Raw genomic sequence first — 27,478 nt, forward strand, 5'->3', positions numbered from 1 at the left:
GCTCATATAGGTATTAAATTTAACATTTTGACGACAGTTACATGCTGATCCCCCTCATTAATGAGTCATATTATCATGTAAAAAACTTTTGATTAAACATTTTGTCATCTAAAACGATTATACGTTTTTTGTTAACAAGTCATCGTAGATGACACAGTCCCCACTTGTTAATGGGTGCTTTGATTACAAGTCCTCAGAGAGGATAGAGTCCTCTTCATGAATTTGGTCTGTGATGTCCTTTTACTAAGTTTGAATAAAATCGGTGAATAAAATCGGTTGAGACGTGCCCTAGTTTTGGCTAAGGACATGAAGAAATTGTAACAAAATGGCTGCCATGCAGCTATATTGGATCATATCATGAAACAAATTGACTTACATAGGTATGACATAGGTTAATGTCCTTGTACCAACTTTGAATAAAATCGCTTGAGATATGCCTGAGTTATGGCTCTGTACATGAAAAAATCATAACAAAATGGTCACACGGCAGCCATATTGGATCGTATCAAAAAACAAATTGACGTGCATATGTATGACATAAGTCAATCTCCTTGTACTAACTTTGTATAAATTTGCTTGATACATGTCTGAGTTATGGTTCTGTACATGAAAAAAACGTAACAAAATGGCCACACAGCGACCATATTGGATCATTTCACAAAACAAATCAATGTGCATATATATTACATAGGTCGATGTCCTTGTACCAACTTTGAATAAAATCGGTTGAGATATGCCAGAGTTATGGCTCTGTACTTGAAAAAATCGTAACAAAATGGCCGCCTGGCGGCCATATTGCATCGTATCAAAAACCAAATTGACGTGCATGTCTATGACATTGGTCAATGTCCTTGTACCAACTGTGAATAAAATCGGTACAAACATGTCTGAGTTATGGCTCTGTACATGAAAAAATCATAACAAAATGGCCGCCTGGTGGCCATATTGGATCGTATCACAAAACAAATCAACGTGCATATGTATTACATAGGTCAATGTCCTTGTACCAACTTTGAATAAAATCAGTTGAGATATGCCTGAGTTATGGCTCTGTACATGAAAAAATCGTAATAAAATGGCCGCCTGGCGGCCATATTGGATCGTATCACAAAACAAATCAACGTGCATATGTATGACATAGGTCAATGTCCTTGTACCAAATTTGAATAAAATCGGTTTAGATATGCCTGAGTTATGGCTCTGTACATGAAAAAATCGTAATAAAATGGCCGCCTGGCGGCCATATTGGATCGTATCAAAAAACAAATCAACGTGCATATGTATGACATATGAAGTAATCTATGTACTAAGTTTGAATGAAATCGCTCCAGGCGTATCTGAGATATCTGCGTGAACGGACGGACGCACGCACGCACGGACATGACCAAACCTATAAGTCCCCCCGGACTGTGTCCGTGGGGACTAATAAATTACTATCTTGAAGATGTGAGCTTGTGTAGGTATTAAATTTAATATTTTGAAGAGAGCTATACACTGATCCCCTTCAAATAATTAATGAGTATTAGCATGTCACAAAATGACATTACGTCCTCATTGCAGCAGACCACATGGTTTTTTGCTCATTATTCTCCTGAAGATGTGAGCTTGTTTGAGTATTACATTTACATTTGTAGACGGGTATTACAACACTGAAAGCTGCTATTTCACTGGTATCAGATTGTCATACATCATTTAACAAACCAACAGAGTTCCACAGGATACAATTACTTGGCAGGTCTGCTTGCAAACGGATGGTTGAGTGGACGGTAAGTTATTCCTCCCATGAAAGCAAAGCAGGTATTTATCTGTTCTTGGGGTGAATTCTGCCTCTCTGTGTCGCAAGGTCCAAATATTGACACAGGCCAACAATGCCCCCCGGTAGATGGGGACACAATGGACACCAATTGATCAAGGCTATGCTTTCTGGGCAATGGTACTATGTGTTACCGTATAGACAACTGTTACTAGGATGTGGCATCAACAATGCATTACATCACAGCAAACACTACTCTTTGAAGACAATATCACCACAATTCATAATATATTCATCCTTTGACTCCAGCAAGCAAGCCTTGAACTAAATGCTTCATTTCATGTGTACTAGTTTTATGTATATGCCTTGAATATGGTTTCGTGGCAGTTTAACCATTGGTGCAACGAGATCTAAGCACACTTTCTCTGCTAACACTGCATTGACACAGTTACCCTTAACAATGGCTTGGATTCCTATGCTAATTCTTTAATTGCTTTTGTTAGTTCACAAGTGGTGCAGCTGCTGGTATTTTCAATCAAGGGTTCCGAGTCCTGAGTCTCGATGTATGTAGGAATGACGGCTGGACAGGGTGCATTATCAACTGGTTTGTAGAGTTGGTGATTACGGGGGAAAATTCTTAGAAAGACCCAAATAACATCTCAAGGGTATCAGAAGGAAATGCTGACAATGGAGTAGTTCTCCTTAATGTACGACACTTGTAACCCATTACATTGTAAAATAGTGTGAAGTAAAATAGCGTGAAAACAGGGACCAAAAAGTTTGTATATTCTCCTCATGTTGAAAACAGCATAAATCTATTTGAAAAGTCACAATTGATTAGCAAACTATGGCATGCAGTTGGTGAAGTGTGATCGATAACTCTTAGTGCACTTGTTCGTTTGTTACTTACTTGTACTTTTCAGCTGCCATTTTGGCAGTTCACTCCATGAAACAAGTCTGAAAGTTATGTCATGTCTTGTCAACTCCGATAAAACTACTACCAAAGTACAATTAACGACACTCTTTTGGGAATGATTCACTCATGTATATCTTCAACTTAAACATCACTGACACTGGTTTAACCCTTTCACCCCCAGTTCCCTGTATACAGGTCCAACTTTACCACAGAAAACAATGGATTTGGGACAAACCATGGTGGTGAAAGGGTTAAACTTCATTTGCTTTAATATTGCACCGAACACAGAATTTTCTCTAGTGTTTCATGTTGGATGATGCTCAAAAGAAATGTACACAGACATAGTAGCTTCTCCGTTTTGATACCCACACCATTCAAAGTCATTATCTTGGTATGATGAGATCTAATAGCGAAATGAGAAAATCTAAGGGGCCTTGTTAAATTTAAATTCCTGGAGAAAAAGAAGTACCCAGTGACAGTTACATCCATTTCCAAGTTGATGAAAAGTGAATAATTTCCAAGTTGATGAAAAGTGAATAATTGCTACAGTAGCTATAGATAAGTACATCATTGTTTATTAACACATAATATGCCTTTATTTACATCAAGTTTCCATACATTACATCTCTACATTTACTACCACTTTTCATAGAGGATGTGTATTTTTTTACCTGAAATGCTCATTTTACGAGAATAATTCACTCATTCACTTACCTATAGTGTATGTGCCAGCAGATGAAAATGTTTGTATAACATTTGATGAAGCAAACACACTTTCTACCACAGCCTGTTTGTTTATTGCTGTACCAGCCACATCCCAGGCAAAGCCCACCTCTGTGAAATGGCTGGAGTTGTATCCCGGTACACCTGGAATATTAAACCCATGACAAGTAAAAATAATTACATCATTATTTCAAGACAGTATGTTTCATCAAGTTTCACTTCTATCAAGTTGTACTCTCATCGAAGGACATAAATTGTGCGAGTGTTTGTCAATGGTTTAAACGTTTCCCATCTATTTTAAAGTCTATGTATTCTGACGGTGGTCCACCAGTCACTTTTCAGATATGAAGTACAATACTGGTAGAAATACCCCCCTGGGTGAAATTAAAAGTTGAGACAGCCATCCAAAACCTCTTAGTTACTCATGCAGGGTTTCTTTCCAAAGAATATTTTCATGTTTGCCCCAACAGAACTGTTCAAAGCCTACCGCTTATTGACCAGTGTAACAATATCATACCTTTCTGACTACCCCCACTAAGAGATCAAGGGTGACTACTCAGTTAGTCAGACCACATATCCATCATCTACAGTGTATCATCTGCCGTCACAACTTTGCAATCGATCAGTCTCGAGTTGGGGTTTTTTTCTGAAACTCTATGCTTTAGTGATTGGCAAAAATTATCTGATACCAAAACTTTTATAAAAAATGTCCGCACCACTGAACATGAAACAGCAACGGTTGTCACTGCAGATGATGAATCGGGGACATTGCTGAAACATGGTCTGCATGTTCAATTTGAGAAACTTGTACGCAGTTTCTTACATGACTGATAACCCACTTTGAGTCTAATATAATGCAATATTGCAGTATTTGCTTTTCGTAATGAGTTATTAATTCCACATTTGCATATTCGAACAATACTCACTAGGACTCTTTGCATATTCGAACAATAATGTGTCTCACTTTCATTAGATTAGCATTAGACACTGTAGAGTTTTACTGAACAAAGACTGGATCCATTGCTTTGTGAAGAGCACCTGGTATTCAGAGGAGAAAAACAAAACTTATCTCTTACCTAATGGAGTGTCTGGTGAACCTGCTAATTCTACTGTAACCTCTACGGCTACATTCTCGTTTTCCTGGATAGTCACCCTGGGTGCGCTAATGGAAATACTCACTATATAGGGACCATAAACTGAATAAATACTTGTGGTATTATGACCTCCACAGGGTAGGCTTGTGTCACCAGGACACCTATGAAGGGAAAAAAATACATACATTAATTTTCCAAAATACTCAAACTAAGGAAATGTGATTGATTTTGCAGTTTTGAGCCGAGATTTCTTTCATTATAGGTCTGCATGTGTGCACTTCTGAATTGTAAAAAAAAAGAGTTTCTGGAAACATGTCTTGCAAATTCTAAAGGCAAACCAAACTATGTATTCACCATTGCGGTGATGAAGATGACAACTAGCAGGCTATGAAATCACACAGATACCAAACACTGTCTTTCTGACAATCTTTTCATCCTTTATCACAATATTTTTGACTTTGCTGTAGGGTATACATCGTAAGTGAAAGTTACTCAGTTTCTTTAGCCTTCCCACAACTTTTAAAAATATTCCTCCTAATTTTTGAAATATACTACTTGACTGTTATGATTTCTTTGAATCAAGTCTTCTTCACTAATCTGATGCTTGTCGTATGTTACACTCACATATTTTAACTTGACAATTTAATTAATCTATTAAATTTTAGCAAAGTATACACAAATACAACTTATAACTCCTTGACTACCTAGAATATCAGAATTTTCTGGTGCCGATATGAATTAGCGTAGAATGCGCCTCGGGGACAGATATTTGGACTCTCAAACTTTTTCAATTCTTTTCTGATCTACCACTTATGGGGGCTCTTTTTGAAGCCCTTGGTAGAAGAAAAACTTTTACCATCTTTGTTTTATGAAAATCGAACACTTTACTGTTGTGTGAAGATAAGAATGGACAGTGAAATTGATCTAAATGTTATCACACTTGTGTAATTGGTTTGTAAAGTTGTTCCTAAACTTGCCTCAGAATTGCACTGACTTGTTATAACTGCGGTGAAAATCAGAGAGCTTTTATGGACCCCTAATAAACACACACCATGGGAGTACACTTTGCGGTGCACTTCACATACGCAGAATCGTATTACATTCCTTACCGCCGCCCTGAGTGTCACAGCCAAGTCAGTGTCTAGTTGTCATTAGACTCTTGTCTTCGCACTGTACGAAGTTCTTTGTGCAAAAAAAAAAAACAAAACATGATCCGCGGGAAAAGAGGTGTACATACGCCAGAAGCAGTACGTGAGAAAGTTCTCGAAATGTACGTGGATGGAAAGTCATTTCGACAGATATCAGCGGTGACCGGCATTGGCAAGTCATCAGCGTTCTCCATCTGCAAAAGGTTTGTTGACACTGGTTCGTTGAAATACATAAAGTATGGAAGGCAGCCATCAGTAATGACCAACAACGTGCTGCAACACATAGAGTATTACAAGATGACCAAGCCAAGCATTTATTCGAAAGAAATACAACGTAAACTGGTCGAAGACGGCGTTTTCACACCAGCTACGGTGCCATGCCGAAGTTCAATCAGCAATAGCCTCTACCGTTTGAATATGTCCAGAAAACGAATAACCAGTGTCGCTGCAGAATCTGAAACGGACAGAAATGTAGAATGGCGCCTGGACTTCATTGAAAGAGTTTCGAATTATAGGATTGATCAGCTGCATTGGTTTGATGAATCATCTGTCATTAAAACAACTGGAAATCGACGATACGGCCACGCAGAAGTTGGCCAACCGGCCATTGAAATTCAGCGACACGCAAGTAACGCTAACTTTACGATCAACCTGCTGTCGAGTGCTTCGGGAATTGATCACGCTGACATCATAAATGGTCCATCAAATGGTCTAGAAATGTTGAATTTTTTTGATGAGGCAACTACGATGAATGACGCATTTGGAAACCCGTGCCTAGCTGAAGGGGATTGTGTCATTATGGACAACTGTGGCTTTCACCATGCACGCCATGTTGAACCGGTACTCCGAGACTTGTTACGTCGCCGTGGCGTTGAGTTGATATTCCAGCCACCTTACAACCCGCAGTTCAATGTTTGTGAACTCTGCTTTCGTTCGATCAAGGCCTTTCTTAGGCAACACGATGAGTTTTCCTATATGTTTACTGAACTTGCTATAGCTGAGGCTATCGCTAAAATAAGACCTGGAGCATGCCGTGTTTTCGCGGAGGATTGTGGCTATGTCTGAAATCACGGACCCCGACTGAAAACTTTGAATAGTTCCACCGGACACGCGCTTCCTGCCGCTTTGGAAACTGTCATTGTTTGTCGAGTGCGTATATTGTATCTCTGTATTTTCGTGTTCCCAAGTTTCCCCCACTCTGACCTTTCTTATTCAACAACATTTTACATACTGAATAAAGTAACTCACAATAAAATCATGGGACCTCTTGTGTATTTATTGAACAAATAACAAAATAATGTGTGAATACAGAACAACAAAAACTAAACTTTATCCAAAAGATGTATTTGTAATGAAATATGTCTCGCGTGTCTCGTATGAACGTTCACGGGAACGTACGTGTCGTCACTGCTACCTCCATGATGTGTCTTATCCTTGCCGGATATCTTTGCGAGCTCGACGATGTCACATTTTTAGTAAATACGAAATCACAGATTTTTCAATGGCTACGATAGTAGGGAAACGGTTTCTAAGCCTAACATGCAATTATGTATAACTATAAAACAAACGTGAAAATCGATAAAGTATTTCACTACGGTTACGCAATATCAAATCATTTTCCAATGTCCTACGGTTACTAAGTCAGCAACGTATATCGGGAAACAAAGCACAGACTTTGAATGATGCAAGCAAAATCATTAGTACAACCAAACTACAAACAATAACAAAAGGCATACATTTTGATCAACCGAATTAAACCAATTAATTTTGTCCTTCCGACATCGCCGCGGCTGTCATCGCTAAGTCCATGAGAGAATTGGCTGAAGCTGTAGCATCGTCGTTCGTGTTCCGTGGCACTGTACTTTCTGCTGGTAATGGAGCTGGGGCGACCTGTGAACTGTGCGAAGGTTGAAGCCCTGAATCGATGGCCGTAAACTGCGGTGTCTGATTCGGAAAGTTGGATTGTACCGTTGAAGTCGCAGAAATTGGCGCTGTAATCGTCGACGTTACAGACCTGCTATGCTGGATAGGAGTATTCGGCATGCCAGAAAAGCCTGGAGTGACGGTACTCGCGGTACGCGTGTGAAACATTACCTGATCAGTCGCGCAACGTTGTCCTTCCGCAGCGTGCAAAGGCATCTGTTGATAATTATAAGGCCACTGGACGTGCATCGGAAAATATCCAGGATGAAATTGCCACGGAACTTGACCTATTACAGGTACTGTTTGTGGTAAAGCGCTCATACCGAAAGTTTTGACGATACTGTTCCCACCTGTAACACTATCAGTAGCAATTGCAGAAGCTGCGGTCGTGAGAGGTTCTTTGACCTTTATCGGTGATGATCGTCTGGCTTCGCGGACAATCTGTTCGCCGTCGTCACCAGATCCGTCGCTTTCTCTTGGTGCAAGTCGCTTCGTTTTTTGTTTTCCCACGTCCAGGAGACGTGGAAATTCAACTGCGTCATTCATATCTTGGCCGGGTAGCTTTCCGCCGAGGCCAATTTTCAACAACCTTATGTCTCTCAGAAGTTTACTTTGACCGATCGGCCCGATGTACTTGTCTGGATATAATTTCTTCAGACGTGGCTTTACGACGTATGAAAATTGCGTTTGGTTTTTCTCGATGAAAATATTGATGTTGTGGCGCTCAGACTCTAGTTCTTTTAGTTCTCCTTTTAACTCCTTGATTTGCTTCTCTTTCTGCGATTGAAAACGAAAATACAGTATACGTCATGGAGGGACTGTGTATATAGCCTGTAGGTTTACCGAGGCATAACAACAAATTGCTGCAAAGACGTTGTACGTACTCCGATTGACGAATATTTTATTTCTGATACCTATCCCTAAATAATACAAACTTTGATCGGCACATACGTTGTGATGACATACTTCAGAGATCGTTTACAGCTTTGACTGAACACAGAACTACCAGCGCTAGCGACTGATGGTAAATACTCAGCATTGTCAAAGTATTTGATATTGTCGTCGTAAGTTGAAATCATGCCATGATCATACTACCACATACGTGAAGATATTATGCTGTAAGTCATAATCCATATCTGTGAAGCCAACGTAAAAGTACTTACTTGTTTCACAAGGTCAACGTGTTCACGATGCCTTTCCATCTTGCCGCAGTACATGTAGCCCGGGCATTTTTCATAACAGCACTCTCGTTTATTCCTGTTTCCGCTCTCTTTATGTCCCGGATGGTGACACAAGTTGCACGTGGCTGAAATTGGTTTCAGACCAGGAAGTGCTAGAACGGACAGCGGTGGCGGAGGAGCTTTAAGATCCGTCAACTCCCGCTCCAAAACAACTTTTGCTCTGGCGAGAGTGTCCAACTTATCACTTAGGACCTCGCGGCGACTCTCCATAGTTGGTCCGTCTGACGGCTTGATTTTTCCAACTTTTGCCTCCGTATAAAGGCCTCTGCTTTCGGGTTCGTCTTCTTCTTGAGAATATCGCAGTTTCGTTCTGGTTCTTTTGGTCACGGCAGCATAATGACTTAGCGGAGTACAATCGGCAGTGGCTTCAACTTCAAGGTCAGAATCGCCCGGGTGTCGACGTTTTACAGATGGTGATGTGCCGTCCAAAACGAAAAGCTTAACATTTAGGGTCGCCCCCTTCTTTAATGCATTGCCTTCAATAAGTTGCCTGAATCTTGCATTCGTCGGTAGGTCAACTTTTTGACCTTCATAATCGACGACTTGGAGACGCAGGGAGACCATCCTTTGCAAATATGCAGTGTCACGAGTAATCCTACTTTGGAACTCTGCGTAAGACATGCTGTGAAAGTCATCCTCAGAAATAAAGACGGGCACTATCCGTGTTTGGGAATAGTACGAGAACTCGACTTTGAACATATACTCGGCCATGACCGCTACTGAAATGCAAGTGTGTGTACACTTGTAGGAAACATTTATCCCACACATAGACACTAATCAGTTCCTACCAGCCGAGAGGTTTTATTGCTTTACTTCAGCAATTACAGCTGAAGCCTGCTGTGAAACAACACTATCATCCGTCTGTTGTTTGCCGCAAGTTAATTACAAGTACTGATACTGCAGCAAGTTTTGGAACAACTTTACAAACCAATTACACAAGTGTGATAACATTTGGATCAATTTCACTGTCCATTCTTATCTTCACACGACCGTAATTGTCTTCATAGAGTTAACATAGGGATGGCAGCCATTTTGATTTTTCAAATATCGGTAAATCTTGGCTAATTTGTTTCTTTAGTACCCAAATATGTACAGTGACCCCCAATTTTTATTCTTGTTTTTGAAAGAGTATTATAGTTGAAAGATTCCTTAGGGAAAGTTTGAGCAAAAGTTAACGTCTTTCACTTTCAAGGCGCATACTACCTTAAGGTGAAGTACTACGAATTACGTCAAAATTAAGTTGTGGTGTCATTTTCTTGAAACTTTGCACAAATATCCTTGGAAGTTGTGCAAGTGCAAAAATTAAATAAAAAATGGGGGTCACCATGCTCGTTTCCATGGAAACGGACGTTAAAATGGCGTTGTTAGAAATAAATAAAAATGATATAATTCACTTAAACTAAAGAAAGCAATTATAAAACGCTTAGCAAATGAGTTAATTTTAATAAATACCAAGACTTAAGATCCATATCTATCGAATGTACAGTTTTCATGATGTTTGTGAAGAAATTTTAACATAAGTATCGATTACAAAATGACGATATCGAAATTATATCACTACATAATTTTCGAACTTTCTTCCTGTCGCTTTGAATGGTGTCATTTTGACCAAACTTGGCGAATAAACTCCTGACATAATACCATTTAGTTTACACTTTTAATAAAAGGGTGTCACCACGCTACTTTTTACAATATCTCCAGGTGAATGGGTAATTTGCGCCATATAAATGGGAGAGAAATGTTAATTTTTCGCTCATATTGAATAAAAACCAGCTTCCTAGGGGGTCAAAATATGACAAGGTTATAGGTCACATGCATGTCTAAGACACTGGGTCAAAAAAATTAGGTAAAAGCGCAATTTCAACAATGACAGGTGATGTTAAATACATGCGCTACAAAATAACCCATTTGCGGCAGGCTGGAGTTAAACCTGCGCAGAAACGTTGTAAAGCGTGTGCGCGTCCGAATTCGTCGCCCTTTACCTTAACATGTACCTTGAGAGCCCAAAACTTCTGATGAAAACCCTATCACAGTTCACCATATCTTTGGAACATAGGATAACATTGATGGTAGTCAAGGGGGTTAAATCTTGCATGAAAAGAAGGAAAAATTCAAATTCTGGTGTTTCATTCTTTGAAATATTTAATCCAATACTCAGTGCTTACATGTAGCTGCACACTGACCTTTCACAAGAAACAACATATTCTCCCCACAAATGTCGGTAACAGGGTAATTGACAGATTGTAAAGTTGATGACCACATATGTCCAGCAAAGAAATACCAGTAGAAGCAAAAAGATCCTGTCAGCTCCATAAATAAGACACCTAACACCTGTTAACACAGTACGTATATACATGCCTGGAGCCTGAGTTATATTCTTAGGTTTTGCATAAAAGTTTGGTATATGCATGTGAAGCACAAGATGAAACCATAGCTTACACAGACCTGTGCATTTCAATTAGATTGCACTGTGCCTTTTTTTCTTTTCACCATCATGTGGATTGGACAGTCAACCACTGTCCAACCACTCTAAGTCCAGCAGTAGTTCTTACAGTTTGAGGGAATTTCAAACTTCTCTAGAACCACATACAAGTAATACATCTGTCTGTCTAAAAACAGATCAGTAACTGGACAAATTTATTGCTTTTCTTTTGTTATTTTTTCTTCGTTGCAATAAATTACAACACATAGTGCAACCATAGTTGAGCTAACAAGTGTTGAGGAAGCCCATTTGGCAATGGCTAAAATTGTTCTCATACTTAACTCATATGAAAGAATGGGAACACAGTTGAAGAGTCTTCCATCTGTCCATGACATAATATCATTTGGCCTAAAATCTTTCTTTCTGATCTGCCATTCATGTACACATCACAGACCCAGGTTGTTGCACTTGACTTTAAAGAATTTTAAGCACTCTGAGAAACAAATTGACACCTTGAGACACACCTGACTTTTGTCAAACCAATCAAAGGTTGGGTGGATTACGATGTAGCTCTGTTAGATGTGCATCCCTGACATTGGATGAATCTTACTTGACACCACATGCAGCGGATGTCAATTAACCTCGACATGACATATCTGCTGTTCAAACCCATCACACATAGGCCATATTCGATACATGCTTGGTGCAAGGTTTATCCATTCCTCAATACCTACCAAGGGTACACAAATTTTCGTATTTCAACCTTTAAATTGTTTACAAGCAACAAAGTGTATGGGGGATTTAGTGACACTGTAACAAGCTTTTGCACCCCTGACCTGATTTTCAGTCCAAAAAACACCACAAGAAGATGTTGCATAGCAACAATAGAACATAACTAGTTCATGAAAATGCCTAAGAATGGGCCAGGTTATACAGCAACAAACTTTATAGAAGTATCTTTTTCACCTTACACAAAAACCCAGCATAAGTCTTAATATGAAATCACAGACATTGACGTACACGCATCTATATCACACTGACAAAATCAAACATAGCTATGTATAATCTTGATATACAAATACTCACAGAACAATGCATTTATCGTCTGTAGCAGTGCCATAATTGCTGTAGATGTAATCAGCCCCACAGAAGCACGTCGACCCATTCAGTATGCCAGCATACTCTTGCCTGCAAAAGAAGAGTTAAAATAAACATTGTACATCTCAAACTTTACCAGAAATCATTATTCTCTGTGAATGAGTAACCACATGAAGTCACTTGCATAATAACATGAGTGAGAAAATTCACAAACTGCACAGAGAGACATTGAATACATGTATAACAAGGCAGTATTGCTGAAGGCAATGAGTACTTGGGCCGTGATAGAGTAATTTTGAGGACAATATATACTACTATTCAAATATGGTCTTGAATTTCCTCCTGTCAATTAGGCATTCGATTAACTGGTTATTAAACCAAGCAATGGCATGACAACGGCAAAATATGTCTAGCAACTTTTGTGGAGTTTGAGGCAGGGGTTCTTTATTTATAGTAGAAATTGCTTAAACTCCTTAAATATTCAAATTACAGCAAATTTCTTTTGTTCTCGATGGTAGATGTCTAATATTTAGATGGGCATATTTAGATTTCTACCCTATAGTTATCCCTATATACCAAAAATAGTGACAATGTCACTGGTCGCTCCCATATAGTTATCAAAACAAGCTAAAATCAAGCTAAAAGATTTTTTTATCACAAATAGAAACAATTCCCCCAATAAAATAAAATTATGCAAATTTCACCAGAATTTGATCAAATCTTACTGACGTCACCCGTAAAAACCTCTATACTAAGTTTCAACTCAATCAGACGTGTGGTTTCAGAGTTAAAAAAAAAAATTTTTGATCAAAAATGAAAAAAATAGCCAAAAAATGCAAATATGCAAAGTTCACCACGATTTGCCCAGATTTGGGAAAGGTCACTCCTATGCACTTCCATACCAAGTTTCAAATCAATCAGACTTGTGGTTTCAGAGAAGAAGATTTTTTTACCAAAAATGGGAGAAAATTACAAAAAAATTCATGAAAAATAGCAAGTCCAAGATACTGACCCAAGATGTGCACAATCATTTCAGGTCAGCCCAAAGTACTTACATGCTAATTTTTCATCTAATCTGCTCAGTGGCTATTGAGATTTTCAATAAAATGTAAACTTGTAAACATATATACATATGGCTATGGGAGCTAACAAGCGACCCAATGGTCGACAGAGCTCTGCTGTGTTATGTAGAGAGCAACGATTTGTGACATATGTATTGATGAAGAAGGTTGAGATCTTTGATAGCTCATTTCAGGATGGCCTGACCTAAAATGGCAAAATTAGCTGCAAAAATACAAAAGTGATGATTTCATCATAATTATGTATAAAAATGTATACCAAATATCAAAGCTATCACATGAGTAACTTTTGAGAAACAAATATTTTGACCTAAAACGGCAAAAACTGACCCAAAAATACAAAAATTGAAGATTTCATCAAATTTCACTATATCACACTAAGAGAACCCCCAGGAACCTGTATACCAAATATCAAAGGCATCAGACAAGTAGTTTTTGAGAAACACATTTTTTTAACCAAAAATGGCAAAAATTGCACCAAAAATACAAAATTGCAGATTTCATCATATATTCTGTATATCATATTTAGTTTATCTGTAGGAACCTGTATACCAAATATCAAAGCTGTCAGACAAGCAGTTTTGATGAAATAAATTTTTGACCAAAAATGACAAAAAAATTCCTTAAAAATACAGATTTGCTTATTTCATCAAAATTTGAACAAATCCAAGTTGGGCTTTCCCTAGGGACCTGTATACCAAATATCAAAGCTGTCAGACGAGCGATTTTGATGAAATAAATTTTTGACCAAAAATGACAAAAAAATTCCTTAAAAATACAGATTTGCCTATTTCATTACAATTTGAACAAATCCAAGTTGGGTTATCCCTAGGGACCTGTATACCAAATATCAAAGCTGTCAGACAAGCAGTTTTGATGAAATAAATTTTTGACCAAAAATGACAAAAAAATTCCTTAAAAATACAGATTTGTTTATTTCATTACAATTTGAACAAATCCAAGTTGGGTTATCCCTAGGGACCTGTATACCAAATATCAAAGCTGTCAGACAAGCGGTTTTGATGAAATAAATTTTTGACCAAAAATGACAAAAAAAATTCCTTAAAAATACAGATTTGCTTATTTCATTACAATTTGAACAAATCCAAGTTGGGTTATCCCTAGGGACCTGTATACCAAATATCAAAGCTGTCAGACAAGCAGTTTTGATGAAATAAATTTTTGACCAAAAATGACAAAAAAATTCCTTAAAAATACAGATTTGCATATTTCATCACAATTTGAACAAATCCAAGTTGGGTTATCCCTTGGGACCTGTATACCAAATATCAAAGCTGTCTGACCAGCGGTTATGAAGAAGAAGATTTTTTACCAAAAACGCCTTTTTTGGCACTAATTTGCATATTTTTGGCAATGACAACTTCATTTGAACAAAATCTCATCTACAGCCCATCATCCATGTACACACCAAATATCAAGATGAAATGTGCAGCGGTTTTGGAGTTTTTGATGTTGACGGACAGACATACAGACATACAGACATACAGACACACAGACATACAGACATACAGACATACAGACATACCGACATTTCCCTGGCCTATAAGAATAGCTTCCATTGCCATATATACATATGGCTATGGGAGCTAAAAATCGGACATCCAGCTCTATTGGCTTGCTCAGAATTAGATATGCACATAATTAATGAGGTACAATATGTGGTGTCATAAGGTGTCCCATCATACCAAATATGAAGGGTGTAGCACTTGTGGTTACGGAGTTGTGGACAAATATATATATTTGAGGTCAAAGGTCATTGAGGTCACGTCACATTTTGTCATAATAATTGTATTGCTAAGTTATTCCTACATACCAAAAATCAGACCTCTAGCTCTATTGGCTCGCTCAAAATAAGATATGCACATAATTAATGAGGTACAATATATGGTGTCATAAGGTGTCCTATCATACCAAATATGAAGGGTGTAGCACTTGCGGTTACTGAGTTGAGGGCAAATATGTATATTTGAGGTCAAAGGTCATTGAGGTCACGTGACGTTTTGTCAAACAAATTATATTGTTAACTTATCCCTATATACCAAAAATCAGACCTCTAGCTCTATTGGCTCGCTCCAAATTAGATATGTGCATAATTAAAGGGGTTCAATATGTGGCGTCATAAGGTGTCCCATCATACCGAATATGAAAGGTTTAGCACTTGTGGTTACTGAGTTATGGACAATAATGTATATTTGAGGTCAAAGGTCACCAAGGTCACATGATATTTTGTCAAAATGTCTGAGATATCTGCGTGAACCGATGGACTCACTGATGGACTCACGGACGGATATGACCCAATCTATAAGCCCCCTGGACTTTATCCGTGGGGACAAAAAACTGTGTCACTGCATCCTTTAGGCAATATGAATACGATGAGAAACTAAATTTTTATTTTTCTTGGCCTTATACATGGGAGTCTATGGAGAACTGCCTTATACATGGGAGTCTATGGAGGTAAAAACTAAAAAGTCCTGTAACACGGCCAAATTCGATCGCATTGTGAAACAAATCGACGTGCATCTGTATGGGGTTGGGTACTATTCTTGTGCAAAGTTTGAAAGAAATTGACCAGGGCATGTCTGAGATATCTGCGTGAACGGACGGACGGACGGACTGACATGACCAAACCTATAACTCCCCCAGGACTTCGTCCGTGGGCACTAAAAACAACGCAACAGTTATTACAGCTACACCGGCGGTAGGTTCATATCCAGAGCCCCGTACGGTCTGCCACCGTCGCTTGAAAACAATCTCATAAACCTGGCCATATGGGCAACTGTGTATGGGCAGCTGGATGCTTGACTTCCCGGAGAAGGCGAGCAGTCACGTTCAAGCTCAGGATTATTTGTCGATCAAATTTCAGTAAATTTACCTTACCTAGATGAAATTTTGTCTATAGGCTGAAATTTCGCCGAAGTTTGACAAAATTGCATCGATTTTTCAGGTTCATATCCGACATTTTTGAGTTTTGAGTGCAGACAGAAATAAGTTTTGAGGCAACATGGCTGCGACCCCATGTTGACCCCTAGCATAGCTGCAGTACAGTAGCTCGAGGTTTTGCCTGGGTATTTGGGTCGGACGGCAACCCAAATACCCAGGCAAAACCTCGAGCTACTGTACTGCAGCTACCCCTAGCCCAGCGTACGATGCTATGTGCTACAGCTAACACACAGCATCGTACGCAGGGCTAGCGAGAGAGTTGCCGACATCGACAGTCATTTACGAGAAGTGAATAAAAGATTGTCACTTTTGGAAGCGATCGAGTAGCTGAGGTAGGCTGGGATACGACTTGGGCCCAAGAACGCTGAATTTCGGCAGTAATTTGGCTTTTTACGTCAATTCCCAAAATGGATTTGAAGTCAACAACCCTACGTACGGGTCTTTGCAGGGCTGTGGTGAGCGGGGCGATTAGCTGTAGCGGAACACACAGCATCGTACGCAGGGCTAGTTGACCCCAAGTGAAAATGTGTTCGCAATCAAATCTTCCTATATTTTGTTCAGAATTTTCGACAAAATTATTGCTTCTTAAATCTTTTGTAAAATATAAAATACTAAAATAAAAATGCGATGTGCCATGTCTCCAGATTTCTAAAATATCGTTCGTTGACCGTTCGACGGAATACTCATTTCAAAAACTTGTGACGCAGTTGAAATTCAATACTGACCGCCAAATAATCTTAATGAGACGAGATCATTCTAGACATCCTCCAAATTATCCAACCATTCGTGTAAGAGTTCAGCTCGCTTAGAGTATCATAACATTCTTCGGCCTTCGTTTAGATCGACCCTAATCTCTCCCATTTAGGAAATAAATACACAAGCTACCTTGACAAAACTTCGTGCACCATCCAGGACCAAACGCACTACAAATCTGTCTTGACGTCATCATCTCCTTACATGGTAATCGGCATACCGTATTTTTTAGCAAAGGAGACACAGAATACGTCGGAGTATTCAGTTTCAAAACGTATTACATTGTGTGATGTTGTCAAAAAAAGGTAATGTTACTGCAGTGGTATAAATTAAAAACACAAAAGTTCAAATCAGTTTATTTTGGACTGGCTTTACCCAACATTTCATATTGTTTCTTATGCCAGATTTGACCACGTGCTTACTGGCGACCCCTTTACATGCAAATTTTGTGTCAAATGGTGTGTTCTCCTGGAAAAACAAACGTACGATTTCTATATGAAGGAGGCGAAATTTGCCCTCAAAACTCGAAACCACCCCTTTATGGGGTGTGTACCTAGCTATTTTGAACGAGCTTCTCGAATCTGCAGCTCTATTTCGAAATGATGGTCTGGTTTTTTCAGCTCAAGGATAAGTGTTCTCCATCGCTGTGGGCATTACTATTCTCAACTGGGGGTACAGTTTCCAGTCGTAATGTTTTTCATTGTGTCCGGGATATAAAACCTCTCCTTTTCACAATTTTACTTTGATTAACACTAGTCCACATCTTGTCAGCGATTAAACATGTTTCAAGTTTAAATGTTAAATTCTGGTCTCGAGCCCTCTTGTTCGACCAAACTGAAATTACCCCTCCCACTTTGGCTCGTCCAGTGGGTGTAGCAAGGGTCATGGCATCGCATAGGAAACGGAGGGTGCATTAATTGTTGCATTTCGATGCACATTTTGATTATATTCAGAAGATTTTGTGGCAAAAACTCAGATAGAGAAGCATTAATATTCACATCTCACTTATTCAAGACTGGCTGAGAGCAGCACTTCCATTCAGTTAACATCATTACACCATTTATTATGCCAAGAAAGATGAAGCCAAGACATTTTGCCCTCCCTGGTCTCAGCCAGAAATGGTTATACCTTACAGAGTTTTTTCCCACGGAATGAAAACAAATGTACTTGGGCTGAGGCCCAAGTACAATAACCATTACTATTTTTGTAAATTGTGCTACAGTGATACACTAAGTGGACACAAGTCACATGCTGAAACACTCAGTTCCTCATATGCATTTAACACGTATATAAAACTAGATACGAGCTCATAGTTTTTTGTTTTTCCTTCAAGAAATGTAATCATTAAACCCTGTTTTTGAAACAGAAAATGCAATTTAATTTCCTCTATGACCTTTGTATTGATGGTGAAAATCAGAGACACCACAAGCCATATCACTTCCCCTTAAATTACACAGAGAATGCTGCCGGCCTGAGGGTTGTTTATAAAGTCCCTTTTTAATGAAGCACATTACAAAATGTTTGGAAAACTGCAATTCTGGGTATGCCTGATACTTTGGTGAAACTTTTCTCGTAAACAATATTCTGTATCAGTACAAGAATCTTACTTGGACAAGAAAAATATGGAAAACGAAAACCACTGATATCTCACGTATTTTTCAAACATTTTGACCATATGTAGCCATTGTGTTTGTGTTCTTCCAATGTTTTTGCAATATTCATGGCTTTCAGTGGGTTTGTTTATATGGCTTTCACCATATAGACATGTAAATGATAATAGCTGGATTACATTCAGACCATCCTGCCTAGCGCATGTCTATCTTTACCGGCAAAATCCCAAAACTAGCACAGAGAAACTTCTATATGCTCAAGTTAGAGACTTGGAATGGTGTATGTCAACAATAGAGAAATTTGCTCACTCCAAAACATCTTCCATCCAATCAGACATATTGTAATATTGATGCAGTGGTATGTGTATAGAACATGCATTTTTCAAGAAGAGAACCATTCATGTATGTACCTATTTCTATGTGTCCATAAATTTCCAGCACTTGCCAACAATAACACCTAAAGCATACGTGCAGTGCATGACATTTGTCAGACAAAATGACTCAATGCACAACTGTCCTTTGCAAAGAGACATTAATTAAGTAATCAGCAGAATTTATATGCCCATGCCGCTAAAGCTAAACTTATTTTGAAAATTCACCACACAGCCTCATAAGTTCCGACAAAGGATTTTTTCCTCTGGACAAATTTAGCTCATGAATGGTGTACACTGGCATACATATACATGTATTTATAACCTAGATAATTCTCACTCACTTGGTGAGGCATACTCACTCCGTTTGCAATAGCACTGAACTTTTTTGTATCCCACAATGCAACTGCACTGGAAGCTGGTCATGAAAACAATTACTGGCATACAGTATAGTTCATCTATGCAAGTCATTCATTTCTGAATAGAAAAGCAAACTATCTGCGGTCTGTCTGGATTCAGGAAATTCATTCTTGTTGGCATTTATTGACTTGAATAGTCTCCACCTGAGGTAATCCAAGCTAGAAAACGCACGTTCAAGAAAGCTGGAAGGCTAACACGGATTATGTGGATGGGGGTTTAAACTACCAGTAGCAGAGTTTAAACAGCATGGTCACCGGAGGGGGTTACATGTACTTTAGAATTATTGTTCCTCACGACATGAAGAGAAAATGTGTCTTTTATATTGATTGCGCATCACTCAAACTTTTAAATGCAAAGTATTTGCAGGGGATTACAACTTAGACCTTCTGCCATAAAATTCAACGAAGATACATTGTCATTGTTTTGACAAGGTTACACGCCAGGGGAACCTTTGGCTGTTTGAAATATTGCGGGAGAACATTCCAAAGCAGAGGGATTTAGACATACTGTAGTCACATGTACAATTTACCAAAAGCTTACAGTTACATGTAGATACATGTATTGTCAAACAGAATCATGTGAACAAAATGAGGTGAAAGTTAACAGCTATCACCACAAAATTTTGGCTGAATTAAAACAAACTTTAATATACCATTATAGAAAGGGTTCCCCAAAAGTAAGGTAAGATAGACAACAGAATAGATGCATGACACGTGGGCTTTGAGCAGTGTATGTATTTTATATCAGGTGTAAAAATGAATACACATATACATTTATCACTGAGTTGAATGAGAAAGTTGACTGTTCAAGGGTTTTGAAAATGGTGGAATAAACACCAGCTTGTATATGTTTGACGGTGTTAAGTTGACTAGTACAAAGATCTGTAGAGTTTCAGCTATGAGGGTTGAACACTCACAGCAATAAAATGTGACAGCATCTCCTCCCTACAAATGTACTTTATATAAACAATACTGGTTTCTTTCTCTGGGGGCAACTCTTTAAAATTGGACATTTGGAAAACTTCAGAATTGCTGATTGAAATTCTCTCACTCCTTCCACTTTGTACGTGTTTACGGGAGAAGTCCCTTCACAGCCAGTGACCACTTACCCTGCACAGACATACCGTAATAGGGACATGCACTACCAAATCAGTGGACACACCTGTTCCACTTCATTTGAAAAGGATTTTTGGAGGATTGCAGGTTGCATACGGCTACTGTTTTAAGAGAGTCAATCCCTTTTCTCAAGTAATATGGCTCGAGGCAAGACCCATTCCACATGGTCTTCTATACTGGTACAGATACAAGCTACCCCCTGTACACTTAAGATTTCAAAATGATGGTAAGCATGTGTGCCTGTGACTTATTGTTCAAATCATGATAAATATCAAAATTACAGATTTAAAATCAGAAAAATTTGGCACGTTCTGATTATCTGAGTTGCGGCAATTCTAGTAAAGGAGAATATGATTCCACAAATGATAAAATGTACAAAGTACCAATAAAACTGAACTTCTTTTATCACATTAAAGATGTACTTGACAAATTATGCCTTTCATCTTTCAGATTCACAGGAAATGCAGACAGTTGCAGTCTTTCACACTGGAAAATTTCTCATAAAAAAGCATTCTTCCAGAACACTGAACGGAAATGATAAAACAAAAATTTGTAACGAAAACAATAACCTATTGATACAAATCAATTTATTTACGGAAATTTTCCCAATAAATTTGTTAAAAAAGCATGTCATCAGTATGACTTCAGCTTGGCAGGGTCAGAATGGACATGAAATGCTTTATTTGCTCGGCCTATTCAAAGTGACTGGGTAGTAGGAATTACCGTACACTCGATGACTTCAATATGTAGGTTCATCCAACATTATGATCAAATTTCAGATGGTATTTCAAAACATTAAAGTGTTCAAGGACTGGCATACACCTGACTGAATTTTTCAATTTGATTGCCATATTAATTGTAGAGGTATCCATGAATGTAGAGAGTGAACTCTTTCCTTACTTTGGTAGATTAACATCTTTAGCATTTTATTGATGATTTCTTGAGCAAAGAGAAAAATTATCATATATTGTCACTTCTTGAAAATATGAGGTTGACTGGCCCAATCACGAGGAAACTGAATACAAACTATCTTTCGTCTCAAAAGCCCATAAAAATATTTTCTGCTAGGAGGCTAATATCTCACATATCTTTCCGTAAACTTTGCCCAGCATACATGTACACAATCATGAACAGCAGTGCACATCTTGCAGAACCCAGCAATCCTCTACATCATTCACATCAAATAAATAAGCGACAGTACAGGAATCCCCTGATCAGATCAGTCTGTTAAGTTTTCCCAGTTGTCAGAGTGATGTTGTGTAAATCACCAAGAAAAATTGGCCAAGACTGGGAGCCAGCTTTACATGCCCCGGAACATTATGAATTGCTGAGCTGTTCAAATGGGCAATTAGATTCTTGAGCACATGAGTTATCCTGTTCAAAAACAAATGACTTATTGCATTCTCTAGTGCATGAGTTATTACACATCTGAGGCATCACGATCTACACGTACACGCAGTGCGTTTCTCCACTCTTCCATGACGTGAAAGTTCCAAGATGATGTACATGTAATGTACAGTACACTCGAGTTAAAATTGATGCAAATTCCTTCAATTTTGAATTTCCATGGTGGTACTGTAGTTACAAGAGGTAATCACAAGAAATGATGATTCACAAAACTCAATAAATGAGTAAATCCAATAGCTTTCCTATTGCAGATACTGAATCAAATATTGTAAAGTATAACAAACTGATGTTTTTGGCTGCAGTGGTAGCATTCTCTACCAATAGTTTCACTGAGTCTTCTAGGAAATGCATGTAAGTATTCGGAATAAAACTTGGCTGTATTTGCTCTACAAAGTTTCAACTTTCATCGTATGGCTCCCACACTAGTTTCATTGAGTCCTTCAGGAAATGAGATAACTCAGAAGAAAACTTGGTTATGTTAACCATTTCAAAAAATTCCACTTTACAGGCAACTGGTGGTTTTCCACACTGAGGGAAATACAGTACTGGTATACGGATACATTGTACTGGCAGATATCATGCATACAGTGTGATCAAAATAAGCAATCAGGTAGCCGATACATCTATACACGTCCAACCTCAACATTCTTCCTTCCAATTACTGCAACATCCTTTTCTTTGTTGAGCAAAATGCAACTGTTCAAAAACAGGGGTGAGGCAAAGACAGACAGTGAGCTCATTGTCTCTGCAATTTTTTTTTTTATTCTGTTGGATCTATCAATTCTGTAATGTCCATGGCGCATTGCACCAGAAACATGACTGGCCTTAGCAAGGACATAATGTGCATGTTGTTGGGATGTTGTTGAAGTAAGACATTTGAAAAGACAAGCTAAAAAAAGACAATGTCAATAATAAGAAAGTGGAAGAAGGATAATCCATTAATAGCATTCAATAGTTTGCATCAATAACATGTAACCCTTGGCGAGTATTCAAACCCGCTATGTACAACACTCTTTTACACTTTGATGAGAAAAGTTTGACGTATGTTAGGATATTAAAGTTTAGTGATGTGAGAACTATTGTACCATTGCACCATAAGCTGCCAGCCAGAGAACCCATAAAAGAAGTGATGAAGTGCAGTCCTATTATGGACAAAATATTTTCCACTCACAGAGTTTAACCCTTTTCCTGCCAGACAGTATCACTTCCCCATCAGCCAAGTCAGTAAAAAGTGGTATTGAGTCAAAACATGACGTATTTTCACCCACTTGGCTTGGCATTTTATAGCATCTTTAGTCCAAAAAAAATCAAGTTTACAGTATTTATGTTTTCAACAGCCTTTAAATGTACAGTATTATGTTTAAATACATTGTATGGAATATGTTGTGTTTCATTAATTTTAACTATCTTGACCTGGTGGTGAAATAATGACTTGGCAGGAAAAGGGTTAATACAAATACAGTGACTAGTACATGTTCTTGCGAGAACTTTGCAATAAAATAATGTCAAAATACAAACAAAGTCATTCTGTTCCATTCAAGTTTCAGACTTTTTAGATACGCATGAACGATATGTAAAGGCAGATACTGGTAAAAGTAATTTGTTCAACATTCAAACTTCATCCCTTTCGGAATTACAGCACATTCAAGTTAGAACTTTCCCTCAGATTTCCATTTACATTAGTTGTGAAACAAAAAATTTGCAGATGATATTGGTTAGTCTTTGAATCACATCTCATAATTCCCTCTTTTACCGGAACATCCCGAACACTCACCATATTTTGTAGCAGTATCTAGAACAGCTTACAGCTGTCAGCTCTGAGAAGTCTGATTCATTGACTTGATAAGGCAAAACTGGTGATTCTGCATCTTCATTGTAACATCCTCTATACCATGATGTCCCTGTAATTCAGAACAAGAATAGCATGAAGATATAGATATTCACACACAGGTTACACGTTTTTTACAGTTTGGCATTCAGGTCAAAAGCGTGAATTTCTTCAAAATGTGTTCATCCTTCAAAAGAATTTTCCTTTCAACAAATTTTTGCGACTTTCATGCTAAGCCCATTTTGTATTTTTTACCAAATATTAACCATCACACGTCTCATCTGATTCATGATCCAGGTTAGGGTCTAGTTTACATACATGTACATGTAGTATCTGCAAAGCAAAGCATGGCAAAAAGATTGTATGCAACTAATAATGTGTTAAAGCCCCAACAGCTGCAAATTATGTGGATTATTTTCATAATTTTATTTTCAAACCAAAGTTGTTTTGCGGAAATGTGCTAACTGAAGGATATGTATAGAGGTACATGTATCACTGCTCTCCGATTTGGATCATGCCTTCACGTTTTAAGAGATTAAATAATAAACAGGTGCTGCAATCATATAATGGCGCCCCCACCAAAAAGTACAAAAATGTAGTATTTCCTGCTTATGCACACCATGATCATACTTTTATTTCAATACTTGAATGCACAACACATGATGGTCAACATTTTGTTGTTGTAATCTTTATTTTCTCTGTCACATGATTAGTTTTTTAAAATGATATTTAACATTTGAATTTATATGCCACTTTCGACACTTCTGACAGTGTTATACACTTTTACAGTATTTAATGGGCCTTACTCAAAGAAACCTTTTGGAAAGCTGAGGATATTTTGAGATACACATTCGCAGCTCATTGTGGCTTTAAGTTCTTATGTGACATCTAACACTCACAGTCTACATACACTGTAATGCAGTGTGTACCTGTACTGTATCCCTCTCTTGTAATGGATGGAGATTATATTTCCAAACATACAATGACTAAGTCCATTGCAAGTACTTTTATAACCAGTGCTTGATGTCAAGAATTTCTTTCTGGTGATAACAATGTCCAAGGTTTGATTTCATATAAACTAAACTTTTAATTATCACCTTATTGATGACATAGCTCCTAACATTCCACAAACAAGACAGAGGGCCATGTTGGTTTACACTACTGTGTCACAGCTCTATAATTTTCAAAATTCTTGGCCATACACAATGTCACTTTGAGTGGCATTTGTTTATAAAGATCAGGCGTTGTATCAGCGCATATGAACCCCTTTCAGTTGTACATATAACACCTACTCTCTTCTCCATCCTCAAAGAGACATTTACAAACAGTTTTCAGGTAGAATATTAATGTGCCTCAGGGACAAAAATTTGGACTCTAACGCTTTTATAATCTTTCTTAAGTCTATCACTTGTGGGGGTTCATTTTGAAGCTCACCGATTAACTACTGTTTTCACTGGTTTATTTTTGTAAATCACAAATTTAGTTAACACTGGGATGGCGGCCATTTTGAATTTCAAAATAAGATAATTTGTTTCTCTGGTACAAAAATTTTGACCTCAAATTTTTATTCTTGATTTTGAAAGAGAATAATTTAAAGTTTTCTTAAGCAAAGTTTGAACATCAAAAAAGTTTATTTGGAATAGCGCACTCTGGGATTATATTAACTTTCAAATGTACACTTTATACAGTACCATACAGTACCAGTATGCTGTTGAAAGTGAGACATGAATATTTAGTGCTGGTATTGGTGTGTAGGACAGGCGAACTTATTCTTTTATCTGCCAAGTTCATATTTCAATTTCACCACCAGCATCAGGTCAAGATGATTAAAACTAGTACAGCACAACATGTCCCACATGGTGGATTTCAACAAAAACTTGGATATTTGAAGGTCCCTGAAAACATAGATTCTGTAAACATGATTCTTATTGAAGACAGCTCTACATAGTACTACAACAGACGAAGCCAAATGGGTGAAAATGCACATGTTTTGGCTCAATACCACTTTAATAAAGTGACTTGGCAATTGGGGAAGTGATATTGTCTGGCAGGAAAAAGGTTAAGAGATGTTCTATAATGATTGGTTGTACAGTTAGTTGTTTAACTTGACAATGAAAGCATGACGTGAACTCCAGACATAATTTCTTCTAAGTTGAAAAATCTTGAGGAATTCACTAATCATGCCAATCATGAAATTGTTGATTTGTTACAACTATACTTTAAGAGCTCACAGGTATTTGGCAGGATGAAGGTCGTGCCAAGCACAGTCAATGATGGAATATTACAAGTAAAAGTCCTGACTTATCTCATAGTCTCACGGTGTTATATTCCATACGAGCACAACAGACTTGTTCAAAGTGTATTACACTATGTGACCCATTTCTAACCCAGCCCAAGCCAAGCATGAACACAATGTTGGCAGCTTGAACGTGTTAGAATGTGCATTTTGTGATACTGTTGCAAGGCACTGTAAGAATGACTGGCTCGCTAACCCACCTTCCACAGTTAACCTGGCTGATTTCCTGGTGACGGAGGAAGGATCATGATCATATCATACAGCTGTTTCTACATATACATATAGGTGTTTTCAGAAAACAGAGAAAATCTACTGAAAGATATTCATATCCCTTCCATATATATACATGTAACAAATGTTGACATCCAAAAAAAGTTAAATGCAACCTAGGTAAATTGAAGCCCGAAATTATATGGTCTCATAATCATATACTCTATACTTGTATTTTAAAGCCACAATAGCTGCGAATGTGTAACAAACCCATCTCAAATATGCTGTTTTCCAAGAGTGTTCTTTGAATAAGACCCATTAAAACCTGAAAAAGTGTATAACACTGTCAAAGTAGCATCTAAATTCAAACGTTTAATATCATTTTTAGATTTTCCGCCATTTTCAAAAACTAATCATGTGACAGAGAAAATAAAGATTACAAGTATTGAACAAACTTTTTGAAATGTTGGCCATCGTGTGTTGTGCATTCAAGTAAATGGCATCATGCTTGTTTCTTGCTGTGTTTTTTGTATTCAGGGGTGGATGGGAAAGCAAAATGAGTGCTGCACTCTTTTAATTATTCAGCCTGTTAAAACATGTGCGTGTGAAATCAGTGAGCAGTGATGCATGTCCTTCAGTTAGCACATTTACATGCACCAACTTTGGTTTGAAAGTAAAATTATGAAAATAATGCATAAAATTCACAGCTATTGGGGGCTTGTAATCTCTAAAATACTGTCATTACTGGATAAAATATTATTAAAAGGGATAGTCATCGGAACGGCGCTCAAAGGTCGTACGAGACCCATATGACCAATGTAAACACTAGTACAAAGGTACGATGGTGATTGATGAAAGTTAAAACATGTCTGTCATTATCTACATCGTATAATTTAAATGTTGCAGCTATGATGATGAGATGCATCCAGATATCGTGCAAAAATACCGGTACACTGTTTGTAAACACGAAACTCGCACAGGCACACTTCCGATGACTGTTTCTCTTTAAGAAAATTCAGTGGTGTACATGTGGGTATCATTCCTGATTCTATTTCAAAATACAGAATGATAGCTTAACTTCTATGAACAGTGGGCATTTCAGTTAGACTT

At 37.9% G+C, this 27,478-nt stretch overlaps 1 protein-coding gene across 1 annotated transcript in view; it reads right to left on the reverse strand.

Moving 5' to 3' along the window:
* LOC139141334 (polycystin-1-like protein 1) overlaps positions 1 to 27,478 on the reverse strand; it is a 99,245-nt gene that overhangs the window by 60,453 nt on the left and 11,314 nt on the right. Inside the window, exons 2-5 of the mRNA XM_070710965.1 lie at positions 23,809 to 23,935; positions 12,307 to 12,408; positions 4,469 to 4,647; positions 3,384 to 3,536 (exon numbers count right to left, since the gene is read on the reverse strand). Coding sequence (XP_070567066.1) covers positions 3,384 to 3,536; positions 4,469 to 4,647; positions 12,307 to 12,408; positions 23,809 to 23,935 — 561 coding nt within the window. The remainder of the gene's footprint in view (positions 1 to 3,383; positions 3,537 to 4,468; positions 4,648 to 12,306; positions 12,409 to 23,808; positions 23,936 to 27,478) is intronic.

This window comes from Ptychodera flava, chromosome 9, assembly GCF_041260155.1.
Source record: "Ptychodera flava strain L36383 chromosome 9, AS_Pfla_20210202, whole genome shotgun sequence".
NCBI classification, from domain to species: Eukaryota; Metazoa; Hemichordata; class Enteropneusta; family Ptychoderidae; genus Ptychodera; species Ptychodera flava.